Here is a 15,949-nt window from a genome sequence, read left to right as displayed (position 1 = left end):
CCGGGATTCCCTCCCCGGTCCCGTGCAGTCAGAAAGAGTTGAGTGTCTGACCGACTTTGTCGAAGGAAAGGAAAGTACAAGCAGTTAATCAACGCCTCGAGCGGTAATAGACGATGTGTTTATGGTATGAATCGATGACTAAGACAAAAAAAAAAAAATCTGCTGTTGCACTGCAAAAGATGGCAAATCTTTATTTACGTCTTTTTAACCGAGAGAATATTTTTCTAGCATTTAAAGGTAGCGCCAAGCTAACATTTACTGTATTTACAGAGATAGTTTTGCTTTATACAAAAAAAGCATGTATAATGTACAAAACTCAGTCAATTAATTCATGAATTAATTATTCTACCCGTTGGGACAACACATTACAAAATAAAGGTGTAAAATAAAATAAAATAAAATAAAATAACACTATTGATAGCTATAGATTTATAGCTTTTATAGCTTTATTTGTGTGTCTATTAACAAAAACATTTAAAAAATTACTTTGTTTACTATATATGTTATACCTCAAGATTAAAGTTCATATCCTAATTCATGTGAATGAAATTTTGAAACCATATGAAATATTATAATGATACCAAATAATATTGTAAGAGATTCTGACTCTTGATTTTTTACAGTGGACAGCCTCCAGTTTCAGCTGTGTGAACTCATCTGTATGCTGAGTATTTTTTTTTCTTTTTCTTTACTTCCTGGGTGGTTAAACTGCAGCCGCTTAAAAGCCCGACCAGCTTTCAGAACCACTAATATCGAAATGAAACTGTCCAAAAAAATGCAAAACTTATGGCCTGCGGGTTATGGGAAAATCACACATCTCGCAGGCTTATCATCTTACACAATCTCTTGACAGTCTGTTCTGAAAGGTGTTGACTCAGAGCGGGCTTATTTCAGGGAAGAAAGAGAGGGGAAAATACGCCACTGCTCCTCCTCCAGTAACTGGCACTCAGCGCGGGGGACTCAACCCAGAGCTAATTATTTATTATTTCTTATGGAAACCTGTGTGATTTATTCCCACATATAGGACACACCATCCTTTTCTTCTTTAGGAGACTGGTTTCATGATCAGCATATTTTAATTAGAGATGATGTTACCAAACAGACACAGACATGTGATTCCTCAGTGCCCTTTTTCACATCAAGATATTTGTTTTTCTTTTGTTGAAGTGGGAGCTTCCACTCCTATTAAATATAGCCAATGGTGGGGACGTTCCAGCATGGCATTATGTGATATCCCGCACTCCACCGAAACAACCATTAATTTTTGTAGCCTAGGACATTTTTTGATATTTCCACCTGAAAAAAATAAGAAATAATGTAAAAAAAATCCCCAGATTTTGCCAGTAAGACCAAAAATAGCCAACTCTCGACTCTATGGGTGAAAGAAACTCAAGAGAGATTATACAAGTCTGTTCCCATCTATAAATGAATATAGCTACTGTCACATCATCACCATCATCATCATCATCATTGCTTTGCAGACCTGATTTGAAGCCCAAACTTGAGACCTCTACTTTCCTTGGATATCACCACCTTGGTGATATCCAAGGAAAGTGTGGATTTGAGAAGCCGACCAATGGTGCATTCTCAAGTGGTAGTGATTTGTCTATGATAGGGTAAGCTCGCCCTAAAGTGCTTTATTACACTTGAAAACAGTGAGTGAGATCAGAAACTCACTCAGAAAATTTTCACTGAAGTCACAGAGCAAGAAATACAAAGCTGCTTTCCTATAGATTTCAATATACGTATATGTATATATATATATATATGTATATATGTGTTTTTTTGAGCAACAGGAATCACCTCCTGCTGGTAATGGGAAAGACTGCAGAGCTAAAGCACTTCTGCTGTCATCTTTTATCTACAGTCTATGTACACTGCACTCGCAGACCTCAGTTGTACTCTGCTGCAGACAGCTGGAAACCCAAGCAGACCCTAGAACAGCGGTCCCCAACCCCCGGGCCTCGGTCCGTGAGTCGTTTGGTACCGGGCCGCGAGAGTTGAGGCTCAGGTGTAAAATGTATGGTTTTCAGGGTTTTTATCAGTTTTCAGCGTTGTTTTGTTATCGTTTTTATCGTTAACTCAGTTTTCCTGGGTCTTTTCACGTGTGTTATGAATAAATCTTCTTTTTTTCGGTACCGGTACTAGTTTTATTTTGTTGTATTCATCCGCGACACCTTAAAGGCCGGTCCGTGAAAATATTGTCGGCCATAAACCGGTCCGTGAGGCAAAAAAGGTTGGGGACCGCTGCCCTTTTAGACTCCTGTAGACGTTTTATGTGGTAACAATTTGTTAATTACATGGTAGCCCCTCCTTTAAATTGGGCCTGTTTTCTCTCCTTTTTTATTCCAAGTTGAACCATAATTTACAAAATAAACTCGTATTGAGGAAAATGTCAAACTAGTGAAGGCCATGAGACTTTTTTTTTTTTTAACATAGACTCTTTTTGAAACTAGAAGAGTCTCCCTCTACAGGCCAATAGGAACAGTGCAGCTTCAAGGCACTTCCACATTGGCTTTACTTCTCAGATTTCGAGACCTTATCCATCATTTACATATTTTCTTCATACATCAGACAAGAGACTAATTAATCAGGGAAAACCATATCAATACCAATACCAACACATTATCCTATTAAGCTTTTATCTTGCCTGTTCTACAGCAGGCACGATAAATGGAGCCGTACTTATATAACACCTACTTAACTTGAATGTCTTTGAGGTACTACTTTAGGTACTTTCTACCTCACCCAATCACACACGCATTTATGCCTAAGTGCTTTATAACATTCACACACACTTACATGGATTCAACAGGGGCAAATCAGGGTTCACTATCTTGCCCAAGCAGACTTCAGTACATGGACTTGAAGAGCTGGGGATCAAACACTGACCTTCTGACTGCTACACCTCTCGCTATACCACCTGAGCCATACACATTTATTATCATGGTGTGTTTGGGTCATTTATAAAGAAAATGCTATCTTGACTTTTGTACTATTTTGACACAAGCTACATATTAAACGTGTTGGAAATGTTTTGCAACATAAAGTTATATCACCATGTGGAGATGAGATTTAAAAAACACTAACAAAAATGTTCATTTTTACTTCTGTGTAATTAAAACTGTTAATTGGAAAAGAATATAGAGAGTATATGTAGGCTTAGTAAACACTGATGTTACTAGCCAACAAATACTTGTGCCAAAAAAGAGAAATTCCTGTCTTAAAATGCTTATTATTATACTTAAGTTGGCCCCTTACTTATACCAGTTGTTCATGCCACATAGCCGTTTAATTGCTGTAATTTGGTTGAGACTTTCGTCAAATGCAATGCACAGGAAAAAAACAGAACACGTGCACACACTGAAAGGCAGCACATTAGTTGGATTTAAATGCTTGTGTTTGAGGCAACAGCTCATCCACCCTGGAGGTTGCAGTATTAAGCCGAGGCTGTAACTGTTAAACACTCATCAGCGGTATCTGTTCTCTGTTCTAACATAATTAAATGTGGCATCGATAGTGATGCTTTCATTAGTGTATAATCACCTGCAATTACAAATTAAATTAAAACGAGGGCTTATGTCTTGACAAGGTGCAAATCCTTGTTCACAGTGGGTATTTTTGCTCCAGTGTTTATACAGTAACCAAAGGCCCAGAATAACCAACTGTAGCCCCTTTAGACTGATTTGCAAAAGCCAGTTAGATCCCACAGACTCAATTGTTAAAATGTCCAACATTAGAGCAGAAATAAACTTCTCAGTCTGGTCCAAAAGTTGAGCTTTTTAATACTTCTAATACCTAAAGTTGTGCATTGTTAGACATGTGGCTTGACTTTGACATTGCTGATTTGAGTCACTAAACATCTTAACCATGTTTTTCTTTTTCTTTTTTGTTGTTGTTGGTTCAGTTTGGAACCTCTGCATCAAAGCCAGAAGTAATCATGTATCATGACTTAACAACCTGTCATGCACAGATGTTTTATATCGCTGAGACCATACTGAAAAAGCAGACTAATGCTAAATTCAGTGCTAAACAGTATAATGTATAAAGTAAGCATGGTAAAGCGTCATAGTTGCTGCCTGCAGGAGTTGAAAGATTTTTCTAAAAACATTCCCAGTTCAGAAGTAGCTCATCAGGGAAATTCACTTATTGCAGATTGTGCAATAAGTGAGGAGTATCAGGTGGATGAATGTGATTGGCCTCTGGTTATCCATGTACTTGCTTTAAAAACATGTCAAGCATTAACATCACTTTGTTTGGTTGCTCAGTCGGTGATACTGTACATTTTCTACTCTAGTAAAACCTTTAACCCCCCCCCAAAAAACTCAGTCCATATTTGTCCACATTCCTGGACCCAAGAAGGATTTGGAAAGGTTTATATCCACTAAGAAGTACTAAGTACTTTCTTGAAATGTCTATGGAGGGCGCACCATGAATAAGCTGGGAAATAGTAGTCAGCGGAGCAGGTAATGTACTGACTGTCAGGGGGCTGGCAGGGTCTGCTGGGTTTTTAGAAAACTTCTATCCAGCTTACTTGAATAAAAAGCCCGTTTTAGATAAATATGTGGAAATGTCAAAAAATGACCTTGAAGGTTTCGCTGTCACCACAATAACACTTTGCCACTGTCCTAAAAGTGCCACACAAAGATTATTATTAGTGTGATTGTGCGAATGGCAACAACAGTGACTCAAACCGTGACAATGTTTACCGACATTACAGTACTTGTCACAGTACCCCATGTTGTGGTTTTACACAAGGGGCCTTCTTCATATTACACCTGTGCAGTGAGAACCCCGAACGCCTCTTCCCAGCACCAATACAGCCCATTTACGGTACGTGTGACACAGCAGCTATACGCTAGAAAGGAAAGAGGAGGTTTTACTCTGCTTGAGGAGCCTCCCTCTTCCTGCCACAAGAGTATCACTCACACAAATATGTCTAACTCTGCTCTTTAAAGATCCTGTCACAGATCTTTGGTTCACACGCGAAACAGATAAGACTCTTTGTGGCGTACACCTCCGAATTAAAAACCCAAAACAGGTTTGATCTTGTTCTGGAACACTTTCTCTTGTGATCAGTGGTTTAGCAGGTTTGCATAACTGCACACGTGTTAGTGTAACCTTTGCTATCGGTTTCACGTGAAAGAAAAAAGAAAACAAACAAGTTTAGGTGAAAAAGTGGAACGATAAAGCCACAGTTAGCTAAGCAAATACTGCTTGTTGTCAGAGACTTCTTTCCATAAAATCACGATGACTTCACAGAAAGTTACTGAAGCTGAATTTGAACTTACTCAGCCGGTTCGCTTTTTAGGTTTTGTTTCAAGTTTCCAAAATCAGAGCTGAGGCTTTCATAAGTACTGCTTGTGGCGTGGAAACAGACTGTTTTCTGATAAATTATTTAACAAAACATAACTGCATGACCTGCTCATCAAAGGTGTAGCTTGTTTTCAAGTATATATTTCAGCTGACCTAAATTTTCACCTAATCCCTCTCAGAAAAAACTAAACAAAAAAAGACTGAATAACAAATATATTTTTTAGATATTATTAGTGAAACCCATTTATATGCAGATAATTATAGTTTTAGAAATAAAATGCCCTTCAGTCACAGTCACAGAGTTTTTATACACTATAGAAATCAAGATTTAGAATAAAAAAACAAGGAAAAAGGAAATACACAGGGCTTATTAAAACATGTCTTAAAATTAGGTAAATACAACTTCAGATTAACAAAAGCATGAAATATTACACAGTGTCATTATTTCTTGAAGAAAACCAAAGCCAAAATGCAGGTTTTTGAAAAACTAATTACGCCTTTACTGCTTCCACATAAGCAAAAGTTCAGGTTTCCAATCAATCAGTTTCCAGTCTTTCCAGCAGTGTTGGCCCTTCAGCCTTAGGTCAAGCTGTGCAATACTCAGAGAAACTGAACAAAAAAAGCCCAAGAGCTACATCTCAGACTCTACAGGCCTCAGTTTACTTTAACTGATGTTAAATGTTAAAGTTCATGACAGCACAATTATAAAAACACTGAACAAGTACGGCTTGTCTGACAGGGTTACCGGGAGAAATCCTCTTCTTTCTAAAAACAATAGAGCATTGTCCTTTATATCAAAGTATATAGTATATCAAAGTAATCCTGCATCAAATATGAAGCCATCTGTCCAATAAGCTAAAGCTTGGCCCAGATTGTGCCATAAAATAGGGCAATTATCGCAAGCACAGCAGCAACTCTACAACTGAATGGCTGAAAGAAAAAGATGAGAATTCATCTACTGCAATCTACTGAAAGTACTGAAATATCACAGTAAAGAACAGTGGGCCTAAATTCCATCGCAATCATGTGAAAGACTGATAAAGTTACACAGAAAAAATGTACCTCACGCTACTTCAAGTTGTTGCTAAAGGAGGTTTTACAAGTGACCGATTCATGGGCTGTACTTGCACACTGTTTCTTGGCTATGTTTTTGTTAAATAAATAATGACACTGTGTAAAATGTCATGTTTGTAGTTCCCCCAGGTTGTATTTACCTAATTGTAAGTCTGGCTAAGAACCAGATGGTTTTGTTTTATCTCTTAATACATAAAACATTGGAACTGACAGAGAGTGTGCTTTCTTTTTACTATGACTGTATGTATACTTTTACTGAAAATGCTTTGTTGACTATTGCAGACCACTGACCGTGACATAGGAAGATCCTCAATAAGGTGTAGTTTCAGTTCATGTTTTCTGAGTTCCCGTCAGTCTCTTCTATAGTTTGCGTTTTGTCCTGTCTACCTGTGCTTTTCTTTTTCTTTTCTCTTTCCCTTTGCCCAAAAGTTCATGGCAGATAGCTGATCCTCCCTGTCCCTGGTTCTGCTGGAGGTTTCTTCCCATTAAAAGGGAGTTTTTTTTCTTTATAGCTCAGGGCTTGCTCATAGGGGATCATCTTGTTGTGATTTTCTCTGTAATACTGTAGGGTCTTTACCTTACAGTCTAAAGCACCTTGAGGTGACTGTTGATGTGGTTTGGCGCAATATAAATAACACTGAACTGAACAGAACTGTAGCTCAGTTGTAGATCGTAATGAAATGAATACTTAACTTTTTACCATGAAGTTAACTACAGAAACTATAAAATTTCCTAATTATTTCCTCTATCATTGCTGTAAGTGAACCTCTTTTAAACTGTCCTGTTCTCTTTTTTCTTTTCCTCTAACCCCTTTGCAGGCATGCCCAGTCACTAGAAGAGAAAAAAAACAAGCACAAAGTAGTGGTTTTACTGTCATGGTTTACTGGAACACAAAGAATTTGAGGTACATTAATTACACCTGCGCTTTTCTTACTGTGACATGTTGAAATGTGTGCTACAAGAAAGGACTGTGCATCCCTCAGTCAGCCGCCCACACAGAAACAGTGCTATGGTGGATGAATGTAGTGAATCTGCATGTAAGGAAGAAGCACAAAGGTAAAGGGCAACTGGCAAAACCCTTTGAAAGTACCTCCAAAACACACATGCATTAAGACAGTTTTTCCGCTTACACCACTCACCACTTTGCAACAATAAACTGGGCTTTATTTAACCTATTTGCTCATCAATTGCTCTGGATACAAGAAAAAAAAACAACAACGTGTTGTATTATATGTGTATTATTTGACATAACAAGACTGGTTTCATTCATCTACTGAAAGCGGGAACCATACATATCAGCGAGGCATTGTCACTGCTTATGGTCCAGTATACATATAAGATGCTGTGTTCAAATTAACCCCTTAATGTGTAGTGTATCATATTTGATACACTTTGGACTTTGATATAATCAGTGTGAATTTCCCCCCCTGAAAAACCTAAATAAATTGCACAATATATTTTTAAGCAATTAAAAAAAACAGATAAGCAAATATGATACAAATTAAATGTCATATATGGAAATTGAATTGTGATTTAATTTTTAAACAATTAAATAAAATTAAACAAAAGAAGGTTAAATAAACGCTGTTTTCAGAAAAATGCTATTTTCTGGCAATTATTTCGTGATTCAGGTTTTAAAGGGTTAAATGCTGCAAACACTTCTGGTCCATGTTGACACTGACTGCGTCATTATTTAGTCATCATTGGTCAAACCAGTGTGCTCATCCTCTCCATTGACACTGTTATTATCAAGCCATCTGTGGATTTAGTTTAGATCTTTACAACTTTTAATAAAAGGTTAACTGCTTTCACTTTCACCTATTAGCACTAATTATAATAGAATGACCTTTAGATAAATCCACCTGACATTTAAGCCAAGGAGCTGCATTTACTAGGTGAGTCAACTGCTAAAATAGGGTAAGCGGCTAATCTTATCTGGACGGGTGTGTTATGGAAGCAAGTGTTAGATGAACAGGCCTTGACATGACTTAGCTCACTGATGTGAACGTTTTTAAAGCATCTGTCACAAGAATAAATGAACTTCCAGAGAAATGCAGAATAAAAGCTTTTGGCTGTTTAAATACAGTAATGAGTAAATCAAAAATCTTGAGTCACTCCACATTTCTTTATATTTTATATTTTGTTGGAAAAATGGGAAATTGCTGCTGTTATTAAAATATGTGCAAACATGCATGAAAATAGAGTGTATAAGGCAAGAGTTTGTACAATTCTAATGACCATGAAAGTCTAGATTTTCTTGTCATTCCTTTAAGTAGTCTTCAGGAATAGTTCTCTAGGCTTCTTGGAGGACTTTTAAAGCTTTTCTTTGGATGTTGGCTGCCTTCGGTTCTGTCGAGATGATTCCACTCTGCTTTAATATTGTTGAGATTCTGGCTCTGGGGAGACCAATCCATACTTGTTGAAATGAAGCCCCAAACCATGACACAGACGCCATAGTGTTTTATAGATGGCTTTAGACACTCACTGTTGTACATCCTCGACACATGCTGACAATGTGAAGAAAAAACTTCAAATTTGCATTCATCACCCCATAAGAACTGTTGCAACAGATTTTCAGTCCAGACTTTAAACAACAAAGACATGATGTGTTTGCACTTTACTGGATTCAAATGTGATTACATAACAATCATTATTACACTGAAATACAAATAAAGTTTACAACCTTGTGTCTTAATATTTTATTTTGAAAATAATGCATATTCTGTGACCAGGAGATAGCAGCCTTCATACTCAGTGTGTTTAATTAAAACAAACAAACAAAACAAAACAAAAGTTTCACGTCAGATCCCGCAAAATGAAAAACAATATTTTCATAATGTGATGTATTGCAGATGTTCATTTGAAAAACATATTTCACATGTATGTGAAAAAAAAATACTCAGAGTTTATTTAAAAATTGAAAAGGAAACAAGAGAAAGGTTTCTGTGGCTGAATGCTATTATGTTGTGTCTGATACAGTCAGACTTGTTCACCAGCAGGTTCTACATGCTATCTGTGGTTTGGAGCCGCATTCCTGAATCCGAGATCTGTTTGAATACATTCCAGGATAATAACGAGAGGTCAGTCGTGCTTTGTGAGGACAGACACAAACAAGTCGTCAGCTCCTTTGTAATGCACATGTACTTACTCAGGCACGTCTTTGCAGCTGTATGCTATCCCTTTATGTAGCGCGTTCTTTAATTTCTGTAGGGATGCGTTTTTGCAGTTTGATCTGAACAAATGGAACAAAAGCAGTTAATGTAGGGTCAGTTTTAAAATATTCATGCCCAGATTGGCCATTCTGATATAAATTAAACAAATAAAGGAGAACATTGTGGTGAAAGATTTGCATATCAGAGGAAATCTTACTTGGCATTCTTCTGTATGACCATAACAACATTCAGGCTCCTGACCTTAGGGGCTTTAAACCTCGTCACCTCAACTTTTGCAAAAGTACTGAAGAGTAAAAAAACAACAACAACCCAAAATTCAAACGAAAATTCAAAAGACCACTTAAAATTAACTTGAGGAGTGCGATTGATTTTAAAAATGCTGCTTTGAAGATGAGGAACTGAGTCTGTGACTGCTACCTGCTAGCTGCCATCTTCAAAGCAGCTCTGATGAATCAAGACTGATAAAACAGTAGTTAGAATCAGTCTGCTATCACTTTGTGACTAAATGAGGCCAATTTGGCAATCTGTTTGTGATTCATTGATGAAAACCACAAATCTGTTACCATCTGTTGCAAATTTGTTGCTGTCGGCGCACACAGCATTTTACGTTAGAAAACAATTCAGACCCAGTGTTTTGTGTTTTTTTTTAATAAATTTATATTATTTGATTTAGTGTTATTCATGGTTTTGGTTCTTATTCTTAATCTCTCTGTGTTATATTTTTTGTTTCCAGTCTTTAGCTTTTTGTTAGCTAGCTTTGTGCCTTCCCCATGTTCCACGTGTTCTCTATGTTCCCTCTGTCTCCCCAGTCAGTCATGTCTCCATGTCTCAATGTCAACTGTGGGTCTCTGTGAATGTCTCACACTTCCTGTTTTAATTTGACTATCTCTTGTCCCATGCTCAGTGTTTCAGCGTTGCTCCCTCCCTGTCTCGTTTTGTCAGATTAGTCCCAGCTGTGTTTCCCTCCTGTTTCCCATTCCCTCATTACTCCCTTTTGTATTTAAGCCCTGTGTTTCTCTCTGCCCGGTTTTGCGTCGTTTCCTCATGTTGCTGTGTGTCTCTCCCATAGGCCTCGTTTCCCTGAGTGGTTTTAGTTTGCTTCCTGTTTAGGTTATGTTTTGTGTTTTCTACGCTCGGATGTTTACAGCAAATAAAGCTGCCTCTTTGAGTTTATCCCCGTGTGTGCTGAGTTCTGCTTTTGGGTCCACATCCTGTCTGCCACAGCACTAACCTTGACTGAACTACTTCAGTTGCAGATTGTTAAAAAACTTTCCAACCTGATTTGGTTTGTAGAACAAGAACATTTTTTTTTTACAACAACCTTTGACCTTGTGCAAGAAGGACAATAATAACTGTTTTTTAAATAGAACTTTTACTCTGCAGTGGCAAGGCAGACATAAAAGTCACTTTTTGCACTTAGTCATTTAAAACAAATAGGAAAAAACTGATGAATAAAGAACTAAATACAAAGGCAAAGCAAAGATTTAAGATTCCTTGAAACTAGGTGCATATGCCAGTGTTACATTAGTGGCTCTCATTAACATTATAATGGAAGACATTTCTTTATTTTTCTCACTAAAAGTCATAAAACTGTGGGAGAAGCAGAAGCAGCCCTACCTTGTAGGATCGAATGGTGTGGTGGTGGACCCGCTTAGCATTGCCGTGACATCACCACAGGCAACATCTGCATACTGTACAGACACACAAAGGGGATTTTAAGAGAAACACTCACTCATCTTGTAAGAAAAAACTAAAAAATAACACAAGATTTGGTCCTGAAATTAATGTTAGTTATTTGTCTCTTCCTGTAAAGGGAGGTTTATCAATCAAAAGTCACTATTGATGTGATAATGGAGCATGGGACATATGAAGTCCCTTTTTTTGAGAAATAACTGTACTTCATACTCCACAGATTGATATTATGCAAACATCTTTGTATTCAAAACAGGAAGTATGGGGCTGCAACATATAACTGAGGTTTTGCCATTTTTAACTGTCCAAATGTTGTAATAATTTTGAACAAAACAAGTTGTACTACTTTTCAAAGATTTGCTAAGAGTGTCAAGAAATGGTAGATTTAGGTGACATATGTAACAAATTCCAGGATGAGCCCTCACTAGTTTTGGGAGAGGTCACTGTTTAGTAGTAGCGGTGTAATTCAGGAAAAAACAGCATTTCATTTATAAAAGCATTTAATTCTCTCACTTAATTTTATATTTTGCTTACTTTATGGTATTTTTGTGCTCTCTGAATTAATACCAAAAAGCTACTTTATTTAAAAGCTACTTTATTTAAAGCTATGTGGCCCTTGCTTTTGCAGCATGCGTCCCATAAGTAACGGATCTTTACAAATTAATTAATCTCAAATTTATTATACACAGTGCAGCATCTCTAGCTGAATGTATTTTTTGGAGGGGTTATTCCCTTTAACAACTGAAATGCTTAACCTTTAATCTCATGGGCTCTTTTGAATGTGTGGGCTGCCACTCACTCCGGAGAGCGCTCCATGTACGTAGACTGACACATAGGGATGGATATCGAAAACCGGTTCTTGTTGAGAACCGGTTCCCACTCTTTCAATTCCTTGGAATCGTTTGCCATTTTTGCAAACGATTCCCTTATCGATTCCAGTCGCCCGAATGACGTCACCACGCTATTGCGGAGCGTCGGAGCGTACCTGGCAGGAAACACGGCGCCTAAGCGGCTCAAACGCTTAAAAGTTTGTTTATACTTTACGAGAACGGATGACAACAGGGCAACTTGCAATACTTGCAAAGTAGATATTTCATTTAAAGGAGGAAACACTACGAATATGCAAAAGCATTTGCTCACAAAACACGCGATGAACTTAAATGAATGTCGTGTTTTTAATTCCACTCCGGACTCGTGAATCTCAACCCAGCAGCAGCGGTAACGTTTGCACGTCCTCTCCCGTTAATGCGGCAGGTAAATAATCAGCTAACAGTGCATATTATGTTAGCGCGATCTGCTTTATTACAAAACCTGCCATTACTGTGCATTTAGGTGACCATGATGAGACAGACAGAGTCTGGCTGGCGCTCGCTGGCAGTTGTCGCTGCAGTCTACCGGTAGCGTCTCTTTTCAGGCCCGCATGTCACCGAGCAGTGACTAAGTTTGTGGTCAAAACCTTGCAGCCATTTGCCACAGCAGATGGTAAGTGGATGTGTTTAATTGTAGGCAGGGACATTACTGGATGTTCTTGTGTAATTGCTACAGAATAATTTATGTTATACTTTGTTATTGCTACAGAAGAATATTTATTTTATTATTTTACGTTTACAATTTTCCCGGGGACCCTGTGACACCCCATTGAAGAGCCGTGGCTGTGGATCTCTTAAGATCTCACTGTTGGGTTTGTAAGGCCATGTTACTCCTAAATTTCTATCTTGTTGAAAGAGAAGATATAAAACAGTTCTAAGCTAATCGACCTTAGTGTTCTCCTTTTTAAAAACTAAGAATCGATAAGAGAATCGATAAAGAATCGAATCGTTAAACAGAATTGAAAATGGAATCGGAATCGTTAAAATCTTATCAATACCCATCCCTACTGACACAAAACCTCATTGACAGACAACGAGACAGCGTGAACATTTCTTTTCTCCATCACCATCACTTATACTCAGGAGGGATTTGCTACACTCTGCGGTGCACTTGTGTGTTATTTTAAGCAATGCAGGAACTCAGGACTATGCTGTTTAACATAGAGAAAGAAAATGTAGTAAATTCATGTTGAAAACTTACAGCAGCAGAGGCACGAATCCAAAATGAGTCAACAGGGTTGTTTTCACACGTTCTTGGGCACCCAGTAGTGAAGGTATCTATGACAACAATATGCATATTTACTTGGGTTAGCTCCTCAAAATAACATGCAATAATGAACTTCACTGTCCCTCTAATAATCCAATATTAATTTTAATAATGCTCTCTAGCCTGTTTGCCAATTGGTGTAGTTCCAGATTCCCCCTGTAGGTCTGGTGCTAGTAACAATACATAAAAATAAAATAAAAAACAGAATACCAATATTTATATTTTTATATGGCAATATCTATTTAGAGATCATTAAAGCAAGTCATAAATCCAAAAAATAAAATTAATGCGTAGACACACAATATATATATTTTTTAAATATATTTGATTAATGATGCTTCTGTATAGTATATGTACAGAAAGGCTAGAACCAGCAGACTGAGAGACAGCTTTGTCCATCAGGCTGTCAGGATGCTAAATTCACTCCCCACTCTCACCCACCCCCCAAACATATATGTATATATATACATATGTATATATATACATATATACGTGTATATATACATATATACGTATACATACATATGTATATACGTATACATACACGTATACATACATATGTATGTATATATACGTATATATACATATGTGTGTATATATATATATATATATATATTTAAAAAAAACACAACACCCATCTCGCCCCTGCGGGCGGTTTTATCCTTCAAGCTCGGGTCCTCTACCAGAGGCCTGGGAGCTTGAGGGTCCTGCGCAGTATCTTAGCTGTTCCCAGGACTGCGCTCTTCTGGACAGAGATCTCCAGTGTTGTTCCCGGGATCTGCTGGAGCCACTCGCCTAGCTTGGGAGTCACCGCACCTAGTGCTCCGATTACCACACGGGACCACCGTTACCTTCACCCTCCACATCCTCTCGAGCTCTTCTCTGAGCCCTTGGTATTTCTCCAGCTTCTCGTGTTCCTTCTTCCTGATATTGCTGTCATTCGGAACTGCTACATCAATCACTACGGCCGTCTTCTTCTGTTTGTCTACCACCGCTATGTCCGGTTGGTTAGCCACCACCATTTTGTCCGTCTGTATCTGGAAGTCCCACAGGATCTTAGCCCGGTCATTCTCCACCACCCTTGGGGGCGTCTCCCATTTTGACCTCGGAACTTCCAGGCCATACTCGGCACAGATGTTTCTGTACACTATGCCGGCCACTTGGTTATGGCGCTCCATGTATGCCCTGCCTGCTAGCATCTTGCACCCTGCTGTTATGTGCTGGATTGTCTCTGGGGCATCTTTACACAGCCTGCACCTGGGGTCTTGCCTGGTGTGATAGACCCCAGCCTCTATGGATCTTGTGCTCAGTGCTTGTTCCTGTGCTGCCATGATTAGTGCCTCCGTGCTGTCTTTCAGTCCAGCCACTGGTAGGATTTCTGGATATCAGCCACCTCCGCTATCTGCCGGTGGTACATACCGTGCAGGGGCCTGTCCTTCCATGATGGTTCCTCGCCTTCCTCCTCTTTCTTGGGTTTCTGCTGCCTGAGGTATTCACTGAGCATGCTGTCAGTTGGGGCCAACTTTGTGATGTATTCGTGGATGTTTCTTGTCTCATCCTGGACTGTGGTGCTGACACTCACCAGTCCCCGGCCTCCTTCCTTCCGCTTAGCGTACAGCCTCAGGGTGCTGGACTTGGGGTGAAATCCTCCATGCATGGTAAGGAGCTTTCTTGTCTTTATGTCAGTGGCTTCTATCTCCTCCTTTGGCCAGCCTATTACCCCAGCAGGGTACCTGATCACGGGCAGGGCGTAGGTGTTGATGGCCCGGATCTTGTTCTTACCGTTCAGCTGACTCCTCAGGACTTGCCTGACCCTCTGCAGGTACTTGGTGGTTGCAGCTTTCCTAGCGGCCTCTTCATGGTTCCCATTCGCCTGTGGGATCCCCAGGTACTTGTAACTGTCCTCTATGTCTGCAATGTTGCCTTCTGGTAGTTCGATCCCCTCAGTTCTGACTACCTTCCCTCTCTTTGTTACCATCCGACTACACTTCTCCAGTCCAAACGACATTCCAATGTCATTGCTGTATAGCCTGGTAGTGTGTATCAGTGAATCGATGTCTCGTTCACTCTTGGCATACAGCTTGATGTCATCCATGTACAGGAGGTGGCTGACAACTGCTCCGTTCCGTAGTCGGTATCCGTAGCCAGTCTTGTTAATGATCTCACTGAGGGGGTCCAGGCCTATGCAGAACAGCAGTGGGGACAGAGCATCTCCTTGGTAGATCCCGCACTTGATGGTGACTTAAGATAAGATAAGATGGCCTTTATTAGTCCCACAGGTGGGAAATTTGTTTTGTTACAGCAAAAGTGCAAAGTTATGTAGCAGAAATTAGAAAACACTGGAATGCAATAAAATAAAATAAAATAAAATAATATATACAATAGAATAAAATAGAAATACAAATACTATATACAACTGAGTAGGAAAATACAAAAACACAACTTCGTCAGAAGAAGAATTGCACATATAGCAGTCTTATCGCACATGTGTGGGTTTGTGTGTTTGATCAGCTGCAAAAGTCTTTATTGTAGAGTCTGACAGCAGTGGGGAGGAAAGA

The 15,949-nt window shown here is 38.9% G+C and overlaps 1 protein-coding gene across 1 annotated transcript in view; it reads right to left on the bottom strand.

Moving 5' to 3' along the window:
- Positions 1-9,364: 9,364 nt before the first annotated feature.
- LOC116329626 (ADP-ribosyl cyclase/cyclic ADP-ribose hydrolase 1-like) overlaps positions 9,365-15,949 on the bottom strand; it is a 42,324-nt gene continuing 35,739 nt past the window's right edge. The window contains exon 8 of the mRNA XM_039617678.1: positions 9,365-9,437. Within this exon, the coding sequence (XP_039473612.1) occupies positions 9,380-9,437 (58 nt within the window). The 3' untranslated portion in view covers positions 9,365-9,379. The remainder of the gene's footprint in view (positions 9,438-15,949) is intronic.

Source organism: Oreochromis aureus, linkage group 9, assembly GCF_013358895.1.
Source record: "Oreochromis aureus strain Israel breed Guangdong linkage group 9, ZZ_aureus, whole genome shotgun sequence".
Classification (NCBI taxonomy): Eukaryota; Metazoa; Chordata; class Actinopteri; order Cichliformes; family Cichlidae; genus Oreochromis; species Oreochromis aureus.
This window is presented reverse-complemented; position numbering and strand designations above follow the sequence as displayed.